The sequence below is a fragment of the Peromyscus californicus genome, unplaced genomic scaffold (genome assembly GCF_007827085.1).
Source record: "Peromyscus californicus insignis strain IS unplaced genomic scaffold, ASM782708v3 Scaffold_22__1_contigs__length_63687245, whole genome shotgun sequence".
Taxonomy (NCBI): domain Eukaryota; kingdom Metazoa; phylum Chordata; class Mammalia; order Rodentia; family Cricetidae; genus Peromyscus; species Peromyscus californicus.
Window position 1 is genome coordinate 60315133 of NW_026294525.1, and position 21484 is coordinate 60336616.

The 21484-nt window shown below is 42.1% G+C and overlaps 1 protein-coding gene across 1 annotated transcript in view; it reads right to left on the bottom strand.

Moving 5' to 3' along the window:
- Cdc40 (cell division cycle 40) overlaps positions 1-20942 on the bottom strand; it is a 52029-nt gene extending 31087 nt beyond the window's left edge. Inside the window, exons 1-2 of the mRNA XM_052751477.1 lie at positions 20573-20942; positions 5879-5965 (exon numbers count right to left, since the gene is read on the bottom strand). Of these exons, the coding sequence (XP_052607437.1) occupies positions 5879-5965; positions 20573-20761 (276 nt within the window). The 5' untranslated portion in view covers positions 20762-20942. The remainder of the gene's footprint in view (positions 1-5878; positions 5966-20572) is intronic.
- Between the last annotated feature and the right edge of the window lie 542 nt (positions 20943-21484).

Below are 21484 nucleotides of genomic sequence, written 5' to 3' on the forward strand. Positions count from 1 at the left end.
GGAACAACACCCATAAGTTAAAAATAGAAAATAAACCCTCCCTCCCTTAAGCTGTTTGTATCAGAAATTTCAGTCACAGGGATGAAAAGCAAACTAATACACTGGGTTTAAGAGTTATTATGTCCCAAGCGACAGCTCATGTTGGCAAGGATACGGAGAAAGAAGAACACTCCTCCACTGCTGGTGGGAGTGCAAACTTGTACAGTCACTATGGAAGTCAGTATGGTGGTTCCTTAGAAAACTGGCATATACCCAAAGGACGCTCCATCCTACCACAAGGACATTGCTCAACTATGTTCATAGTGGCTTTGTTCATAATAGCCAGAAACTGAAAATAACCTAGATGCCCCTCAACCAAAGAATGGATAAAGAAAATGTAGTACATGTACACAATGGAGTATTACTGAGCAGTTAAAACAACAGAACAAACAACAACCCCACACCCCCCATGACAGCATGAAATTTGCAGGCAAATGTACGGAACTGGAAAAAAATCATCCTGAGTGAGGTAACCCAGACCAGAAAGACAAACATGGTATGTACTCAGTCATAAGTGGATACTAGCTGTTAAGTGAATGATAATCATGTGTCACGTTCGTTTTTTTTTTTTTCTCCAGCTTTTCGAGACAGGATTTCACTGTATAGCCCCGGCTGTCCTGGAACTCACTCTGTAGAGCAGGCTAGCCTCAAACTCACAGAGATCTTCCTGCAAATATATACTAGTGAATGTACAACAAGCATCTGTACATGAAAATATAATATACTCACATATCAAGTTAATTAACTATGAGGGTTGTTTTCAGTTAAAATTATTAGAGCGCACTATAGTTAGCTACAATTGTAATCTATATAACATTTATAAGTGTAAGCAAGAAACTATTCATAACTCCAAACCATATACTGATAAGGGGTTAATATCCCAAATATATAGATTTCAAACAGATCAAGAGCAAGAAAACAACTGATTAAAACAAAGGACCATGCTGGGCAGTGGTGGCATGCACCTTTAATCCCAGCACTTAGGAGGCAGAGGCAGGTGGATCTCTATGAGTTCGAGGCCAGCCTAGTCTACTGAGCAAGTTCCAGGATAGGCTCCAAAGCTACACAGAGAAACCCTGTCTTGAAAAAACCAAACCAAATCAAACCAAACCAAATCAACCAATCAAACAAAAACAAAGGACCATAATGGCCATTTTAGAAAAGACATGGTCAATAGTTAGATTAAAAAATGTTCATCATCAGTAATCAGAGACACATAAATTAAAATCTCAATGAAGAACACATCACCTCTGTTGAACAGCTATTGACTTATCAAAAAGTCGAGAATCACTGTGTGTCGGCACAGATGGGAGAGGAATTCATGCACACTGTTGAAGGGAGTGTGCATTAGCACCGAGCCTATGCAACACAACACGGAGGGTCCTCAAGAGTGGAAAACTAACTGTCGTGCCATCTAGCAGAACTACTACTGGGTATGCATTCAAACAACACCAATGAAATATGTACTCCCATGTTCACTACAGGCTCATGTACAACAGTCAAAACATGGAATCAACTTAAGTGTCTATCAACTAGGCAGTGGGAAAAGAAAAGGTCGTAAGCCAGGCAGTCAGGAGTCAGAGGCAGAAGAATTATAAGATCAGGGCCACTCTCATCTATGCAGTGTGTTCCGGGCCAGTCAGAGCTACACAGTGGAACCCCCATCTAACCATCTCCCAAACGAAACAAAAGAAGAAAATGCATATATAAAGAGCAGAAGACAATCCAACCTTAAAAAAAGAATGTCCTTGTAACAACACAGATGAACTTGGAGAATACTATGTTAAATAAGATAAACCTGAACCAGAAAAATAAACACTGTATGATCTCACTAATTTGTGGAACTGAAAAGAGTTGCACATTGTATTAGTCAGGGTTCTCTAGCGGAACAGAACTTATAGAATGAATGAATGTATATGTGTATATATATATATATATATATATATATATATATATATATATATACACACACATACACACACACATACATAAGTACGGCTTACAGGCTGTGGTGCAGCTAGTCCAACAGTGGCTGTCTACCAATGAAAGGTCCAAGAATAAAATAGTTTAGTCCATGAGGCTGGATGTCTTGGCTGGTCATCAGTGTTCATCAGAATCCCAAAGAAGTAGGCTCTAATGCCAGTGAAGGAGTGGACTTGCCAGCAAGAGTGAGAACAAGCAGGCAAAGAGCTAAAGCTTCCTTCTTCCATGTCCTTTATATAGGCTGCCACTAGGTGTGGACTGGATTAAAGGTGGATCTTCCCACTTCAAATAACTGAATTAAGAAAAAACATCCCTGACAGCTGCTTGGGTTTTAGTTAATTCCGATGTAGTCAAGTTGACAACCAAGAACGGACACCACACCAATGAGAGCAGGAAGCAGAACAGGAAGTACCAACGGGAGCAGGGTTATGTGTGGGTGACTCAGGTCAGAGGTAAGGTTTGAATTCAAGAGCCCTGTGGAGCTTTCTGAATGACAATGGCTTCTAAGAGAAGCATTCTGACATCTTCAACTGTGTGAGTGGTGATTTACATACAGTGGGAAGAAACATTTTTAATATGTGAAGATGCTGGTATATAAGTCTCAGACATCTGCTTATTACAAGAGGTTCTCGAGCTGAGTGGTAGTGCACGCCTTTAATCCCAGCACTTGGGAGACAGAGGCAGACAGGTCTCTGAGTGAGTTCCAGGACAGAAAAAGAAGAGGTTCTCAGAAGTCTTCAGGAGACTCAATCATTAGAATTAAGAAAATGCATACTGGTAAAAACAGATTACATGAAATCACAACTATAAGTTTACATAGAAGGAAAACCCACATTACTGAACTAATATCGTAGCTATTGCTAAATTTTTCATTAATATTCATGGCATCATTAATGTATAAAATTTATAAACATGTTTTAAAGTAAGAAGAATTATTAGCTGAATTACTTTCTACAGATCAGGAAAAGGTCATGACAGTTCTGTTGGCAGAGAATTTTGTAAGATGTAAGCGAAGTCTGACTATGACTAATATACAACTCTTCACTGGTGTTGCTGTTGACAACCTTGGGCTCAGTCTCCTCATACGAGTGGGAAGCTACAACATTCTAACGCATTAATATTTAAGCAGCTCTTAGGGTTACATTTTTAATAGCGACTAGCATTTGGTCTCTGAATTTAGATGTATATATTTTCCCCTAAAAGCATTGCTAGTTTAAGGGGTCTGGAATTCTTCCTGAGTCCGGTGAATTTAATATGATTTTAAAGAAACTAATAAATAATGTATCTTTAAGAAGCCAAAGAGGATCTAGTTCAAGGGAGAAAGCTGCTGGTATAAAACACAGTCTATTACATTTTCCCTTCAGTCTGCAATTCGAGCAAACAATTTTGTATTAACAGGCAGACCATCTAGGAAAGTGGTTGGTTGCAATGGAGGAATGATATTTACAAAACAAGCAATTTGGTTAATTTTCAGAATTAGCAGAATCATAGGATGTACCATGCAGATTACCCAGTGGCCTTCAAATGCTGCTCTGCTGCTCTACTGACAGACAGTAGAGATCTGGACTTGAGTCCTACAGTCCTCACCTGATGGCAGTATAATCAGACTTGGTTTCTGTTCTACAAAACAGGTTTGGTAAGTACAAAAGGAACAAAAATATCTCACCACCTGTCTATCTGTATATGGTAAAAATAAACGCTAGTTTTATCAAACCCATTAGTCTCCTTCTGCTCTGTTATCATTCAAGCTCTAACCAACATCTCATCCTGAAAATTCAATTTTCATACCATGCATAAACTCATGTATTCTTATAACGCAATAAAGCAGAAATCACATTTTTGTTTTTGTTTTTGTTTTTTTTTTTTTTTTTTTTTTTTTTTCGAGACAGGGTTTCTCTGTGTAGCTTTGCGCCTTTTCCTGGAACTCACTTGGTAGCCCAGGCTGGCCTCGAACTCACAGAGATCCGCCTGGCTCTGCCTCCCGAGTGCTGGGATTAAAGGCGTGTGCCACCACCGCCCGGCAGAAATCACATTTATTTTAACTATGAGAAAACGAAGACCATCCAGGGTCTTACAAAAGCTAACACACAGATAGTCTCTTTCCAAATTTCAAACCTAGACTGTATTGTCCACTGTCCACTTCCAACAGGACTTTCATAGAGAAATCTCTCTCCCGCCTCTAACTCGTGAGGAGAGCCACTTTAGAGGTTCAGGGAACATCCTAGTATTTGTCTGGTTAAGGAAACACAGTACACCATCTGTCAAGCACTAGGTGGAGGGGAGGGATTATGTACTGTTTCTAATCGTGGATCCTCAACATGTAGGGACTTGAACCGAATCTAACAAAGTCCCTGCTGACACCTTTCCAGACTTGGCCAAGTAATTCGGATTCTAGTCATAAAACACAAAGTTCACAATCTGTTATATCACAGATGACTGCCTCCTTGGTAATTATTAAAGATTCTAAATTTGCTTCCAAGTATTACTCCTTTTTAAACTTTAACATATGTGGTATTCTTAACATGAACGAGTTTCCTTAACACGAGGAAGGAAGGATGGATGGAAATAATGAGTGGATGATTGACTTGCCAAGATCATCACAAAATTAATTAATTCACATTTAGTCTTCTGATTGAAAGTTTTGAAAAATATAATTATATAGCAATATTACAGTTAATAATAACTCAAAATTTAGAAAAAAAGAGATCTCATAGAAATCAACTGATACCAAAATGTTATACGTCACACTGCTTTCAAACGTTCCCATCCTCTGAATGCAAATAAGCGCTATCTTACTGAAGTCCTTTTCATTTTTAAAACCATGAAGCATACATGAGCGGCACTTCAATGGGCCAGCTGAGATGTTACGCAAGGAGAGGAGACAGCTTACAGAGCTCAGGAGGCAGGGCTGAGACAACAGCACAAGGGGTCGAGTGCCTAAGTCTCAGTGTTTGTGTCAGAATAGCCGGGCACCGTCGGATGCTGACGCCACGGCACTGGCTGTGCTACACATCTCTACGGCAATCGTCCAGGTGCCATGGGAACCTAGGCAGGTGAAATGTGACAGACCCCTGGCATGCTCATGTGTCTGCAGCTATGCAAGGAAACTATTGAAAGCACCTCGTTTTCTACCAAGAACGACAAGCTACGGCTCCCCAGGTCTACCTTTAAGATGCTTCTTAAAGATCCTACTACTCAAGTCTTTTTTTTAGCAGGGGTGGAGGGTATAACTATTTTCTGTTTTCTTTTCGTCAGTCAAGTGCCTTTGCTATTCTAATGTCTAAGGATGTTAATTTTTTAAATAAGCTTTTGTTAATGGACAGTGTTCAAAGACTTTAAATGGACATGACGAATTTTTTCTTGGTTCTTCCCAATGTTTCTGTTACTATTTATTACCAAGGGAAGGAGGAAGAACTCCATAGAGCACAGTGCTTCCCTCGGAGGATGACTGTTCCCAGCAGTACGCGAGTGTGACACTGGAGAGGCATTTGCAACTTCCATCATACACTATGGATTAATGTTAATAAACCCGATTTTCTTTGTCGTTCATTAGAACAGCCCCTTATCAATGCTGAGAGAAGGATATGCAGTGCACGGTGAAGCATTAAATATTTTCGGATTCCCTTTTTCAAAAGGCAGTTCCATATGACCAGCCTTTTGCATGCAGTCAGTGGATTTTTAAAAGAATTCTCATAAAAACTATTTTGGCTTTTGAATACTAGAAGGATATATTTTCCAAAACTTATAGTAGCATAGCTGAATGAGAAAATATTTTTAAAAATTCAACACCCATTTCTCTACCTCTGTATTAATTTAAATGCCTAACATAAGGGAGAGCCCTGGTTTGCTTTCTTACCTCAGGAGCAAACATGGTCTCGTAGGTAGGATTATACTGAACTTCTTTGACAGCGGGGTCAAGGTGAACTCCAGTCTCCAAATCTTCCTAAAAGAAAGTCAGACGAACGTTACAAACTCGCCAAGAGAGTGTACATTTTAGGGACCACAGCAAAGTGATATGAGCACTGTAAACACCTGGACACCGACTGCATGACTATTACTTTAGTACCACAGCATCAATAATCATAACAAAGAGCAATGAAACACATATGTAATTTAGACATACAAAGACAAATTTATTTTCCAACATTCTAACTTTATTAACTAAATCAGTTAACACTGTCCAACACTTACATTAAGAAGCCAGTACTTGGAGGCATTCTCTAGGTAGGAACTCCCTGGCATCTGCAGCCTGGCAATCAGGTAGACTCTCTTCCCATTCTTTCCTGTCCTCCGTTTCCAATCCTTAGTCTCACCTCCAGCCTTGCAGCAGACCACCTGCAGCGTAGCCTGTCCTCCTCTGCCTCTACTCCCTGGGGACTCTGCTCAACTTAGCAGCAGACCCAGCTTTCCTCACAATGGACCCTTTCAGCCCCCACTTCTAGCCCAGCCTCATTCCTTCCTTTTTTTTTTTTTTTTTAATTTTTTATTTTTTGAGACAGGGTTTTTCTGTGTAGTTTTGGTGCCTTTCCTGAAACTCACTCTGTAGCCCAGGCTGGCCTCGAACTCACAGAGATCCACCTGGCTCTGCCTCCCGAGTGCTGGGATTAAAGGTGCCACCACTGCCCGGCTCATTCCTTCTGGTTAGCCCCCAATATCTAGAAACACCTTCTACCCAGGACTCCCAGTGGCCACTAGAAAGGACTCAGAAGCACTCCCTACTAAGCAACCCACAGCCAGCACACTCTCCTAAAATCCAGAAAACCAGGAAGGGAACACCCACCCAGGCTCCACTGAGAAGTCAAGTGTAATTCTAATAGGTCTGCTTTTATGTTACACAATCTTTTCCCCTTTCAGCTTTCAATATTCTTCCTTTGTTCTGTACATTTGGTATTTTGATTATGTACTGACATCAACAACCAGAATCACGATCATTTCAAAGTAAAAACACAATAAAAAACGGCCAGGACACTATGTCTCCACTAGACCCCAGCAACCCTACAACAGTAGGCCCTAAGAAATGCAATACAGCTGAAGCACAAGACAAGAACTTCAAAATAGCTGTTATGAATATGTTAGAGGTCCTGAAAGAGGATACGAATAAATCAATTAATAAAACATATGAAAATACAAACAGTGAATGAAATGAAGAAAACAGTTGAAGAGATGAAGGTAGAAACAGAATCTCTAAAGAAAACCCAAATTGAGGCAAAACTGGAAATGAAAAACTTAGGAAGTCAAACAAAAACCTCAGGGGTAAGCCTCACCAACAGAATACAGGAGATGGAGGAGAGAATCCCAGATACTAAAGACAAGATAAAAGAAAGGGATACCTCAGTCAAAGAAAATGTTAAATCAAAAAAAAAAAAAAAAAAAACCAACAACAACAACAACAAAAAACCTGCAAGCATAAAACATCTAGGAAACATGGGACACTAATGAAAAGACCAAATCTATGAATAATAGGAATCGAGGAAGGAGAAGAAACCCAGGTCAAAGGCACAGACAATATTTTCAGAAAAACCATGAAAGAAAATTTCCTTAACACATAGAGGTACCTATCGAGGTACACAAAGCATGCAGAACACCAAATAGACTGGATCAGAAAAGAAACTCCTTACTACACGTAATAATCAAAACACTAAACATATTCTTTTTAAGAGGTCATAATTACCCTGATGCCCAAACCACATAAAAATCCAACAAAGAGAATTACAAACGAATTTCCCTTATGAACACGGAGGCGAAAATTCTCAATAAAATACTTGCAAACCAAATATAAGAACACATTAAAAAGATCATCTACCATGATCAAGAAGGCTTCATATCAGAGATGCAGAGACGGTTTAACATACATAAATCGATAAATGTAATCCACAACATAAACAGACTGAAAGACAAAAATCACATAATCATCTCATTAGATGCAGAAAAGACCTTTGACCAAATCCCACACTCCTTCATGATAAAAGTCCTGGAGAGACTAGGGATACAAGGGACACACCCCAACATAATAAAAGCAATTTACAGAAAGCCGACAGCCAGCATCAACCTAAATGGAGAGAAACTCAAAGCAACTCCACTAAAATCAGGAACAAGACAAGGCTGTCCACTCTCTCCGTATCTGCTCAATACAGCACTTGACGTTCCAGCTGACGGAGATGAAGGGGACAGACACAAACAGGAAGGGAAGAAGTCAAAGTATCTATCTGCAGATAATACGACTGTATACATAAGTGACTCTAAAAACTCCATCAGGAGACGTCTACAGCTGATCAACACTTTCAGCCAAGTAGCAGGGCACAAAATTAATACACAAAAGTCAGTTGGCCTTTCTAGATACCAATGACAAATGGACTGAGAAAGAAATTAGGGAAACAATAGTTTTCACAATAGCTTCAATAAAAATATCTTGGGGGTAACTTCAACGAAACTAGTGAAAGACTTGTGTGATAAAAACTTTAAGACATTAAAGCAAGAAATTGAATAAGATATCAGAGGATGAAAAGATCTCCCATGCTCACGGGGTGGTAGGATTAACATAGTAAGAATGGCCACCTTGCCCAGTGTTGGTGGCACACGCCTTTAATCCCAGCACTCAGGAGGCAGAGGCAGGTGGAATTCTGTGAGTTCAAGACCAGCTTGGTCTACAGAGTGAGTTGCACCTGATTAAAGAAGCCAGAAATACACACTGGGGAAAAGACAGATTCTTCAACAACTGGTGCTGTTCAAACTGTAGAGCTGCATGTTCAAGAATGCAAACAGATCCCCACTTACCATCCTGCACAAAACTCAACTCCAAATGGATCAAAGACCTCAATGAAAGGCCAGATACACTGAATCTGATAGAAGAGAAAGTGGGGAACAGTTTTGAACTCATTGGTACGGGAAAAAGACTTTCTGAACAGAACACCAATAGCCCAGGCACTAAGAACAACAATTAATAAATGGGACCTCATAAAACTGAAAAGCTTCTGTATGGCAATGGGCACCATCATTAGGACAGAGCAACAGCTCACAACATGGGAAAAGATTCTTACCAACTACACATCTGATAGAGGGCTAATATTTAAAATATATAAAGAACTCAAAAAATTGAACATTAAGAAAACAACCCAATTAAAAATAAAAAACGGGGTACAGACCTCAACAGAGTAATCTTAAAACAGGAAACACAAATGGCCGAGAAGCACTTACAGAAATGTTCAGCACACTTAGTCATCAGGGAAATGCAAATTAAAACTACTTTGAGATTTCATCTTATTCCAGTCAGATGGCCAAGCTCAATAAAGCAAACGAGAGCTCTGGCTGGTGAGGATGGAAGGGGACACTCCTTCATCACTGCCGAGGGTGCAAACTGGTACAGACACTATAGAAATTGTTTAGACGGTTCCTCAGGGAAGCTGGGAATCTTAGCTCCCTCAAGATCCAGCTGTCCCTCTCTTGACGTATACTCAAAGGACTCTACACCTACAACAGAGTGCCTTGCTGAACCGTGTTCACTGCTGCTCTACTCATAATAGCCAGAACCTGGACACAGACCAGATGATCGACAACAGGTAAACGGATAAAGGAAATACAGTACATTTACACAATGGAACATCACTCCACTATAAAAAGAAAACCAGATCGTGAAATTCACAGGTAAATGGATGCAGCTTGAAAAAAATTTAGACATCTCTAGCTACCAAAACAAACCTCCAGTGCCAGAAATGGGTTACGTCTAATCAAGTTATTGGTGAAAGAAACTTCATGGAAATCCCCAAACAACCCAGGTTATTGCCAACGTTATTGGTTGCTCTCTGCAAACTGATGGTAAGGCTAACCTATTACATACATAACTCACTGGACAGGGAGAAGTTGAGCTGGTGCCTACCTAGAGCCACGGTGATGCTGCTCACTCTTTAGTTTAAAAAAGACAAAAGCCCCAGACAAGCAAACAACCATAAATACCAGAAGAGATACAATTCTTTTTCCCCTCCTTTAAGAATAACTAAGTCAAAGACAGTCACAGAGTTAGAGGGAAGGAGGTGGTGGGGAGATACACAGGACAGCAAGGGATGGTGGGAGGGAGGAGGAGGCCAGGAGATAAGCAGGACAAGTGAGTAGGAGGTGGTGTGGCATTCCTGGAATCCCACCACCAGGGAGTTGGGGTGGTAGGATTAGGAGTTCAGGCCAACCTTACCACACAGAAAAACAAAAAGAAAAAAGAATGAGGGGATAATCAATGGTATGGTTATCCGAGAAGAGGTAAGAGGTGATGGAATCCAGGATACAGCTGGAAGCATTAGTGTCTTTGTTACCTGGGAGATAACAAAGATCAGGTAATGGGGGAGACACCGGGAGATGCTGGCAATCAAAAATGGTCTTTTTAATTTCTCTGTGTAGTTAAGGTGGTAAGACATGGGCAGCAACTTCAGATTTGCATTCAACAGGTATTGACCGTGTGCCTGTATGCATCAGACACTGTCTAGGCCTAAGAAAATGGACAAAGTTGCCTGTCTTTATAGTTTTACAAAGCTGCTTGACTTCATGGAGTTTTGGTCTAGTGGGTAAGAAAGGCAATAACCCAAACAATAAACAAATACATAGTTTGCTATAAGAAGATAAATACCATGAAAAATGGAATTTAACAATACAAAGGCGTTACTAATGGGGTCGATACATTATTTATATAATCTTTTGGGGTGCGGCAGAATGTAATCCCCAGTTTCATTTCTTAGGTACTGCTCACCTCTCTGTTGTTTTGAGAAAGGGTCTCTCACTGGCCGGAAACTTGCCAGCAGGCTAGGCTGGCCAGCCAAGTGAGCCCCAGGGGCCTTCTGTCTCTCCTTCGCCAGCCCTGTGCTTGACGAGAAGTTCTCACCACCACAGTCTATGGCTTCTTTTTATGTGAGTTCTGGGGCCCTAACTCAGGTCCTGTGATTGTAAGGCAAGCATTTACTAACTGAGCTATTTCCCCAGCCAAAGATCTTCATCGGCTTTTCGTATGATCTTCATATCCTTGCTGTGAGTTAAGTTATAATTAACGTGTTGTACAAATTCCTAAGTGGTCTTTTAATAAAAAACCCAGAGCCAGATATTGGGGTAAATGCTGAAAGACGAGAAAAACAAAGGAATAAGCCATTGCTACGTCTCACCTCACCAACTCCACAAATCCTCTGGATGAAAGCCTCTGAGTCCTCAGCCAAAAAGGCTTCCTTAGCTGGAAAGGGCTAGTTCCTGTCTCTTCATGCCTTATATACCTTTCTCGGCCTAGCCATATCACTTCCTTCCTAGGGATTAAGGGCGTGTGACTTCCAAATACTGGGATTAAAGGTGTGTGCCACCAATGCCTGGCTCTGTTAGACTGAGTCTCTCCCAGACTGAGTAAATCTCATGTAGTCCAGGGTGGCTTTGAACTCACAGAGATCCAGATGGATCTCTGCGCTCTCGAGTGCTATGATTAAAGGTGTGTGCCATCACTGCCTGGCCTCTATGTTTAATCTAGTGGCTTGTTCTGTTCTCTGATCTTCAAGCATATTTTATTAGGATACAACAAAATATCACAACATTAACGATAATGGGGCTGGGAGTGGGTTTGCAGTAACACAGGAGAGACCAGTGAGATGCCTCAGAAGGTAGAGGTGAGCCTGATGACCTGAGTTTGTCCTGAACCTGTAAGGTAGGGGAGAACCAATTCCCCACGTTGTCCTGTAACTTCTACATGTGCTCTACCCCAAAAGGCATGCATAATAAATACAAATGTTAGGAAAAAATGTAAAGTAACCATTAAAAAAATCAGACCAAACGAGGAATAATCAACCCTGGGGGGGGGGGGGTTGCTGGCATACTAGGCATACTAACTGGGTGTATTAGTCGGGGTCCTTAGCTGCAAGCAACAGAAATCTCTCAGACTGGAGAAACAGTATTGAATCCTTAGAGTTTCTTTTGGAGTTTCTAGAAGTGGGCAGATGGAATCACAATCCAAAGCAGTTTGAGAAGTGGGCAGATGGAATCACAATCCAAAGCCAATCATACCACAGGACCAATCCAGTTTGCACAACAACTTTCTGTGACTAAACACCACTACGAAATAGCTGTTGCTGCCATGGGATGCTGGCCCGAGAAACTAAGCATTGGCCACCACCGCCACTCAACAGCCTCATTCCCTGATCTGTTGTGGATGAGTTTCCAGCTGGACAGTTCAGGTGGACCTTGAGAGCTTGTTTGGAGGTTCTAGAAGGGAGCCCAGCTACTCCTGTAGCCTTGACCAGGCCTCCTCTATTGTATTCGGGAAAGATCCCTCCCAATGTGCAGCTTTGAGAGGGACAACTGCCTAGCCAGCCAGATCAGCAGAGTCAACCCTGGTAACCCACAGAGCAACAATGTTGCAGCCAGACTGCCCTCACATATTTTTTTTTAAAAAAAGAAAAAACATTAAATAATCAGAAGGTAGGTGGGTGCCCCTGGCTAAGCCAAAATCCGAGTGCTGACCAGAAAGGGAGCTGGGCACATGGGAAACTGGAGTTTCTCTTTTTGAAGGATGGGTGCGAGGGGGGATGCTCTTTACAGCAAGACTCTTATGGGAGGGAGCCGAGGGTTGGAAAATTAAAGATCTAACATTTAACACCATACTGGCTAGTTTTATGTCAACCTGACACAAGCTAGAGTCATCGGAGGCATTTTCTCAATTGAGGCTCCCTCCTCTGGTAACTCTAGCTTGGGGGAGCAGGTCGGAGCTGGACTCCGGCAGACTATCTAAAAGAACTTTTAGCCACATCCCGTCTCCTTCCTGAACTTTATATGGTACAGTTGTTAGGACCACTTATAATATATGGATTACCAGATTTCCCAATTAATAGAAGAGTCTAAACTTGAATTAGTTTGAACACAGTATGGAGAGACATCAACTTTTAAATACAAAGTGCAATTTTAAAAATTAACCTTTTATAATAACAACAATGGTAACCAATAAACAACACAAGAAAGATCAGAAGCTTTCATTATGGCTAAAATTACAGAATGGACTGAACAGCCCTCCATGAAAAGGGTGGTTTCTTTAAATTTAATTAGAAAATACGAACAGCACCTCAACCTGATTTAAATCTCAGAAGGAGTCCAACACCAATTAGGCATGCAATTAGAATTACCATAGAATTACAAAGGATTTCTATCCAGTTTCAATTAGCCACAAAAATTTAAAGTCAGTAACTGAAGGGTACACTATGGGTCAAATAAATTTAAACAGTTTATCATTGTTGACTTAAATTTCAGATTAAAAAAAAAGTTACCATTGATAGGTTCTTTTCACATTTCTTCCAGTGTATACGTAAGAAATCAGACATGAAAATACTATGTAAACTGAAAACAGATCAGAAATTTTAGTTACTATTATGGAGCTTTTATCAATTTATGACATAGTTTCCTATCATGAATTAGAAATGACTAAATTTCCCAAAATGAAGAGTTTGGATGGATGAAGTAAAAGAATTCAAATTTAAGCCAGGCGTGGTGGTGCATGCCTTTAATCCCAGCACTCGGGAGGCAGAGACAGGCCGATCTCTGTGAGTTCGAGGACAGCCTGGTCTACAGAGCAAGATCCAGGACAGGCTCCAAAACTACACAGAGGAAACCCTGTCTTGAAAAAACAAAAAACAAAACAATACAAATTTGGATATACAGATTTTCTGAGCTTGGCCTTTAACAGATATAGAGGGAAAAGTAATTATATTGAAGTTCATGAATATAAGAAATCCCACCCAAAAAGAAATTAAAGCTATGCTACAGATGTAAAAGGCAGACTTTGCATTTTTCTCAAGTTGGCTATGCCAAACAAGGAATTCATTTGGGGAAAGGAACAGTCGTTGTCTAAATGTCTGCTTTTAAATGTTTTTTTTACTGTAAAGTAAGTTAATAATTTTGTTGTTGTTTTTTGAGACCGGCCTCTGCCTCCCGAGTGTGCCAGTACAATAATTCTTGCAACACAATGAGGCTTACCACATTTTTGTTTTGTTTTTTGGTCTGTCTGTGAAGTCCAGGATGACCCTGAACTCATGATTCTCCTACCTCGGCATCAGGTGTGGGAATTACAGATGTGTGACACCATGTCTACCCCAGTGTGGCACATGTAGTGATTTCTAACATGCAAATAAGACAATCTTGTATTAAAAGTCTAACTGAATCAAACAAACAACTCCATCATTACTATATAGTTGAGAACACAAATGTGCGTAGATGGAGTTCCTGAACCAGCCGGGTAAACAGGGCTAAAGTAATATGTAGCCAAGAGAACTGGGAACTGTGGGGGGCCCAGAACAGCTTGGCTACACTGTTGCCATGACATGTAGGGCCCAGAACAGCTTGGCTACACTGCTGCCTTGACAGGCTTAATTAAAAACCAGCTCCGCCGGGCGGTGGTGGCGCACGCCTTTAATCCCAGCACTCGGGAGGCAGAGCCAGGCGGATCTCTGTGAGTTCGAGGCCAGCCTGGGCTACCAAGTGAGTCCCAGGAAAGGCGCAAAGCTACACAAAGAAACCCTGTCTCAAAAAAAACAAACAAACAAAAAAAACCAGCTCCTTGAGCTTGAAATAAAGGCTCTTTGCTTTTACAACAAGGGATTCCCCCGACATGGTGGTCTGTTGCGGGGGGGTGTGGGGGGTGTGGGGGGGTGTCCCACGATCCAGGCATAACATGAACTTCCCAGAAATACTAAAAGATCCATAGTCCAAAGGAATCTATCTTCTGCTAAAGAGACTCAGCAGAATTATAAGTAGAAAAAAGAATGAAAAGAAATTCACAAATTTATTCCATAGGAAAAACAATGAAACCATACTTTAAATAAAAGTGGGTGGGTGGGTACTATATACTGTTAAAAGAAAAGAAAAAAATCAGTAATGAAAACCACTTTCAAAGAAAATTAGATTCATTAGAAAAAGACAGGTTGGTCTGTTATCAATAACAACGGAGTAAGATAAAATATCTTAAGTGAGTGAACTGAGAGAAATTCTCAGCTAATAAAGTAAACCTAGTAAAATATCCCCCAAGAAAGAGCATTAAACACAAACACCGTAAAGACAAACTAGAATGAACTCACTTGCCACCACCAGCCATTATATTACGACAGTCTAAAGGAGACAGAAAGCAGGGGTCTCGGCTGATAGGACGCAAGAATCACTGTCATTCGGGCTGTCTCCTGGTGTATGTGTGTGGGCACATGACAAACAACAGTATCTTAAAAAGGGGATGTGAGTAAAATGGAAGGTGTTGAACTGCTTAGAAGGTGAAGGCTCTGAGTAACTCGGACATGTAGTTCCTAGGGTAACCACGTCATAGAACCTGGGTGCACGATCTATAAATGACACCAGATAAAGAACACAATGACTAACAAACATCCAGAAGGGTGCCTGGCATGCTTTCTGTCTTTCTTCTACTCTCTCTAAACAGTGTATTTAGTCTTCATTGTCTAAAGCACACTTTTAAAAAAGCGAGATGGCTGCACCTCCCTGGTTTTAGACCTTTATTTTTTAGCTTAATGTGTGTGTGTGTGTGTGTGTGTGTGTGTGTGTGTGTGTGTATTTTAATGTATATATTTTTTATGATGGGCTGAGGATATGGCTCAGATGATAAGAGTGCTTCCTCAGCACACACAAAGTCGTAGTGTGGACAGAATGGTGGCATAAGTCTATAACCTCAGCACTTGGGATCAGAAGTTCAAGGTCATCCTTGGCTTCACAGTGAGCCTAAGGTTAGCTTGGGATACCAGAGGTCCTGTCTGCAAATAAACAACCCCAAATATCTTGTTATAACGTTTTTTTCTTTGGCTCAAGGGCAAGTTCACAATTATATGGAAATTTTATCTTTGTGCCTAGTTTTTAATGTAGATGCAGTAAGGGTAGGGACGGTTGTGTCACGTGACCTATGTCACTGAGCACTGTTGTGTGGTCTAGCACAGGGGCTGGCAAACACACTTGTACACACTGCAGGTGAACATGTGTGCCTGTGGAAGCCAGAGGTTGATGTCAAGCGTCTTCCTCCATCATGCTTCATTTGATTTTGAGACAGGTTTCTCACTAAACCCAGAGCTTACTCATTCAGCTAGACTGGTGAGTTAGGGAGCCAGGGAACAAACTGTCTTCTGACCTCTGTATGGGTTCTGTGATATGCACTACCCCTCCTCATCCCTCCCCCCAAAAAATAACACAAGTGTTGCAAAATATTATTTAATGTGTGTTACTTCTGTTTATGTTGCATTTGTTTAACTCTGTGAAGTTGTGTTACTGTGCCTGTCTGAAACACCTGATGGTCTGATAAAGAGCTGAACGGCCAATAGCTAGGCAGGAGAAAGGATAGGCAGGGCTGGTAGGCAGAGAGATTATATAGAAGGATAAATCTGGAAGGGAAAGAAGAAATAGCCAGAGAAAGAGGAGGACCCAGGGGCCACTCACCCATCTACGCAGCAAGCCACGGAGTAAGAAACAAAGAAAGGTATACAGGAAAAGAAAAGAAAAAACCCAGAGGCAAAAGGTAGACAGGATAATTTTAGAAAAGGTGGCTAAGGCTGGGCATTCATAATTAAGAATAAGCCTCCGTGTATGATTTATTTGGGAGCTGAGTGGCAGGCCCCCCCAAAAGAGAAAACAACAACAACAGGGCATCCATTTATCTTTGGTCAAATACTCTCAGTCACCAGAAAACGAGTCAATACAGACATATGTATTTGCATGCTTCACAGTTCCTTCCTTGATATCTTCTAATCATTTGCGATTACATTTACTACAGGGGATCTTCTCTTCTCCCTGCATACAAACGAGCGCTGGTACACAAAGCTCATCTCTTATCAGACCCCAGAGAGCCGGGGATCCAGCCCAGCTCGGACTGAACCTCTGGAGCCTCTGAGTCCGCTGATTCCACCTGGTTTTTATTCACTGAACCAGTTCCTTAGAGACTGAACTAAGCAAGCCCTCAAGAAAACTTCCTCCCTGCCACCGCCTGCTCAACTCCAAATCCGATTCTCAATGTCCGTACTTTGTCAAGACTTTTTCCTTCAGTTTTTCCAGTCTCTTATCGAATTTCCCTTAATCTTGTGTATAAGGCATTGGAGATACAGCACCCCCTGGGCCCCAGAAACAAACTTAGACATGTGGTAAGTGATGTCACTGGGATATGGCAAAGTATAGAGGAGGATATATTGATATACATAGATAGATAGATGGATAGATAGATAGATAGATAGATAGATAGATAGATAGATAGACAGACAGACAGATAGATGAAGAAACATGTACACTGAAGCAGGGGGACCACAATTTCGGATAATATGAGAGAGGTCAGGGAATCTGGAAAAGAAAATTAGACTTGCGGGGCTTCATAGAGAATTCAGAATGGGAGGGTGGCAGGCTTCACAAGCTGTATACAGAATCTAGTACTTATCTAACAGGCAACATGATACTTTTGGACAGAGATGTGGCATGATGAAATCTGAATTTAGAATGAACATTCTACATGTACCGTAGAAGAAAGAAGGGGGTATGGAGCTAGAGGACAAAAAAAAAGAAGCACATAGAAAGTTATTCTGATTTTAGAAGAAATGAGAATCGGAATTAAACAGTGGCAGCAGCAGCAGAAAGAGAAATTTGATAAATATCACTCAGTTAAGGCGGGAAAAGCAAAGGCTGAAAAAGTCAAGAATAATTCCTAGGAGAAATAGGGTGCTATGAAGGCTGTGCTAAGGAAAATAGAGAGGAAAAAACCGATTTGAAAAACAAAACAAAAACCTAATGAACAGAAGTACCAGCTGAACACCTAACTGGCTTCGGCGGCCAGAAAGGAAAATGACGAGCTTCTGTGTTGTGGCTTAGGCCACTGGGTGAGCTGTGGATCAAACAAAATGGGAATACAAAAGTGGACTTTGAGAGAAAGAAACTGGAGTGTTTAGCACACCATACAAATGGGGCCTGAGAACCATCTTGGATAGGATTTTTTTTTTTTTAAATTAGGGCTTAAGCTGGCAAGGAGTTTAGGACTGTTTACCAGGATAGTTGGCATTTAATCAGCATGTATTTGGTACAGTTAAAATTGCTTCACATTTTTGAAAATTGGTAGCTAAAGTTACTTGACAGATGAGTGAGTTAAGAAATGGCTCAGAGTTTTTTGTTTTTTTTTCCGAGACAGGGTTTCTCTGTGTTGTTTTGGTGCCTGTCCTGGATCTGGCTCAGTAGACCAGGCTGGCCTCGAACTCACAGAGATCCGCCAGCCTCTGTCTCCCGAGTGCTGGGATTAAAGGTGCGCACCACCGCTGCTGCCACCACCCTGCTTGCTCAGAGTTCTTAAGTAATGTATCCAAGTCGCCATGTGGGTAAGTGCTAGAGGAAGATATGAATCCTGGAATCTTGATTCATTTCATGCCTGTGTTAACCTCCTCACAATGGTCACCTATGAGCCACTGGGAGCGCAAATTGCCGTAAGAAAAATATGGGAGAATATGTGGGATGAAACTTGACCTAAGGGCATAGACTGAGTAAACACTGAAGCTGAAGAGGTTGGGTTGGCAGAAGAGCAGAGAATCTAAAGGCAGAGGAAAGCTCAGTGGAAGCCACAGGGGAAAAATGCATCAAGACAGAGGAATTATAACAGGAATTATCTGATGCAGAGATTCAAGGCAGATGACAGGACCTGGTGAACGGAAGGCCTAGGACATCATTCCCATCAAGTAGTTCATCAAGACGCTAAGGCCAGACTACACTGAGCTTGTCGGGGGGAGGGGGGAGCTATGACAAAGATGGGAAGGATGCACAGTACCAAAAGTTGAGTTTTCTAAGGAACAGACTGAGGAGGCTGATGATGAAAAGCTCTCCGTTGGGAGAGCTTTGTTTTGTTCTAAAGATAGAATTCCCAGCATTCTTTCATGCCAGATGTCCTTATTTAAAAAAAAAAAAGTAAAGTTTCATAAATGGCTCATCAAAACTTGTAAAAGACTTAAGGCACAAACAAGACCTAGGGGCGTCTTATGAAGGAATTTTTGTAGTTTCCCTCTCCACACTTTGAGCATCCACATGGAGCTTACTACTGATTGATGGACACTTTCACTGGGTTGAAGCCACATAGCCTCACATACACCAAGTCTCTGCCTTCCCAGGTTTGCAAGTCACCTAAGCTTGGAAACTCTTGCTTTAGCTTCTTGGCTTCTCTTTCTTTTAAGTGGCCCTTTTTCCCCCTCCTCAGAGAGGACTTGTCTGAGCATTCCACAAAAATCATACTTCTGCTTTATTCTTTATCATGTTTTTCCCCTCCCAGTGTTCAATCCAATCTATAAGTACTTTATTTGTCCACATTTAAAGGGCTGTTTCACCCACTAGAACGATTCCAGTGTGCACTCACGATCCCAGGATGTACTGTTTTGTTAGTCTTTGTGGCTTTCAGTCCTGCTGTTTCTGGAAAATAATACATGCTCAATAAAGAACGACATAACTGGGTTTTTCTCTTTATCACCTTCCTTCATTGGGTTCATGCATGCTACTTCCTCAAGTGTGTCCTTTTCCCTGATTAAAAAAAAACCCAGAGCCAGATATTGGGGTAAATGCTGAAAGATCAGAGAGACAAAGGAACAAGCCACAGCTACTTCTCACCTCACCAACTCCACCAATCCTCTGACTGAATGTCTCTGAATCCTCAGCAGAAAGGGGTCCAGCCCACAAGGGCTTCAGTCGAAAAAGCTCCTCACGCCTTACATACCTTCTCCTTTCTCTGTCCAGCCATATTACTTCCTTCCTAGTGCTGGGATTAAAGGCATGTGATTCCCAAGTACTGGGATTAAAGGCGTGTGCCACCACTGCCTGGCTCTGTTTTCTCTCCTAGACAGAATCTCATGTAATCCAGGGTGGCTTTGAACTCACAGAGATCCAGACGTATCCCTGCCTCCCGAGTACTAGCACTAAAGGTGTGTGCCACCACTGCCTGGCCTCTATGTTTAATCTAGTGGCTTGTTCTGTTCTCTGATCTTCAGGCAAATTTTATTAGCGTACAACAAAATATCACCACTCATTGTTTTAACATATATAATCACAATAGCTAGCATGCATTGCCCTTTCACTGGATTATTGGCCTCTGTGCCCATATAATTTCACTTAATCTTTACAATAACCTCCCGATATAGGTAAGTTTTTAAATAACTATCTCCATTGTACAAGAAAAGAAGCTGTGTAATTTGCAAGTGGTGAAGCCAGGATTAGAAACTAGTTTCTCAAAAACAAAACAGTGCCTGGCCACTGCTCATTTCTAGTGAGGGCACACAACCTAGCTAGGAAGTCCTCATCCACTTTTAGCTATGTTCTGAACTTACATCTACTCTAACAAGGATACGTCCTAGCCTAAAATTCAAACTTTCTTCCCCTCCTGGACCACTTTTATGTGACTGAGGCACAAGAGGCAGGGGGTAGTGGAGGAAGATGTGGGAAGACGTGTAAACGCTAGTAACTTACTTCTCAGCGCCAAGCTAAACCAGCACCCTACCGGAGACGGGCGGTTTAGGAGCTGAAACCAATTCCCGCACCCATCAGTGGTCAAAACACTTACCTTAACTGCCACCTCTGGAGCCGAGTCCACCGCCACTGTCAGAGAGGGCTTGGCTGAAGGCGATTTGGTCAAGTGCATGAGAGAGTCGGCGGCTGGCAGCGGACACCGACTGCCCTCACTGTCCGAGTCCGATTCGGACCCTGAACCCGAACCATACGAGGCAGCTAGAGATGCAATCGCAGCGGACATGACTGCAACAGATCCCCTCTGCTGTGCTCAGGCCAGGGCGGAAGAAGCAGCGACTCCCAGGTCCTGACAGATTGCCGTAGACCACGTTATTTACCTTTTTTGATAAAAAAAAATAATTTATAAACTTATTGAAAAAAGACTTAACGATTATTGCTATGACTGTACCAGAACTTGAGATTCGCAAACATTTATCTAGAAAAGCACGAGGAATTTACAACTCCTTATAACTTTCAGGACCTCGCTGATTAAAGGACCCAGTTCTGAGATACCTTTGAAGCCTCGAGGTCCTCCACTCCCGGCGTGCAGCGCGGCGGGGGAAAAAACGCGACGCACCATGGGAAATGTAGTTTGGAGAGAGGAGGCGGAGCCGGGATGCTGAGGGGGTCGGCCTTCGACCCCGCCCCCGAAAGGATGGTTCATTCAATTGGATCTCATCTTCCCTCATTCCCTAGCCCAGCACCGTTCTCCCCGGCCCCCTCCCCCAAAGTGCGGATTGGGCAATACCACAGAGCCTCAGGACAGGGGGAAGCTCCGTCCTCTTGCCCACGGACGAGTGAGTGAGCGGCGGCTGGATCTGCCGCCACGCCGCCCCCACGCCCTGCGGGGCTCAAGGGGGGACAGTGTCAATCTGAAGTTCGGAGACCTGGGACCGGTCTGTCGCAGCTCCGGGGAGAGGCTGTGAGGCGAGGCGGAGAGCGCCCCGCGGCTCCCCCCGCTGCAGGC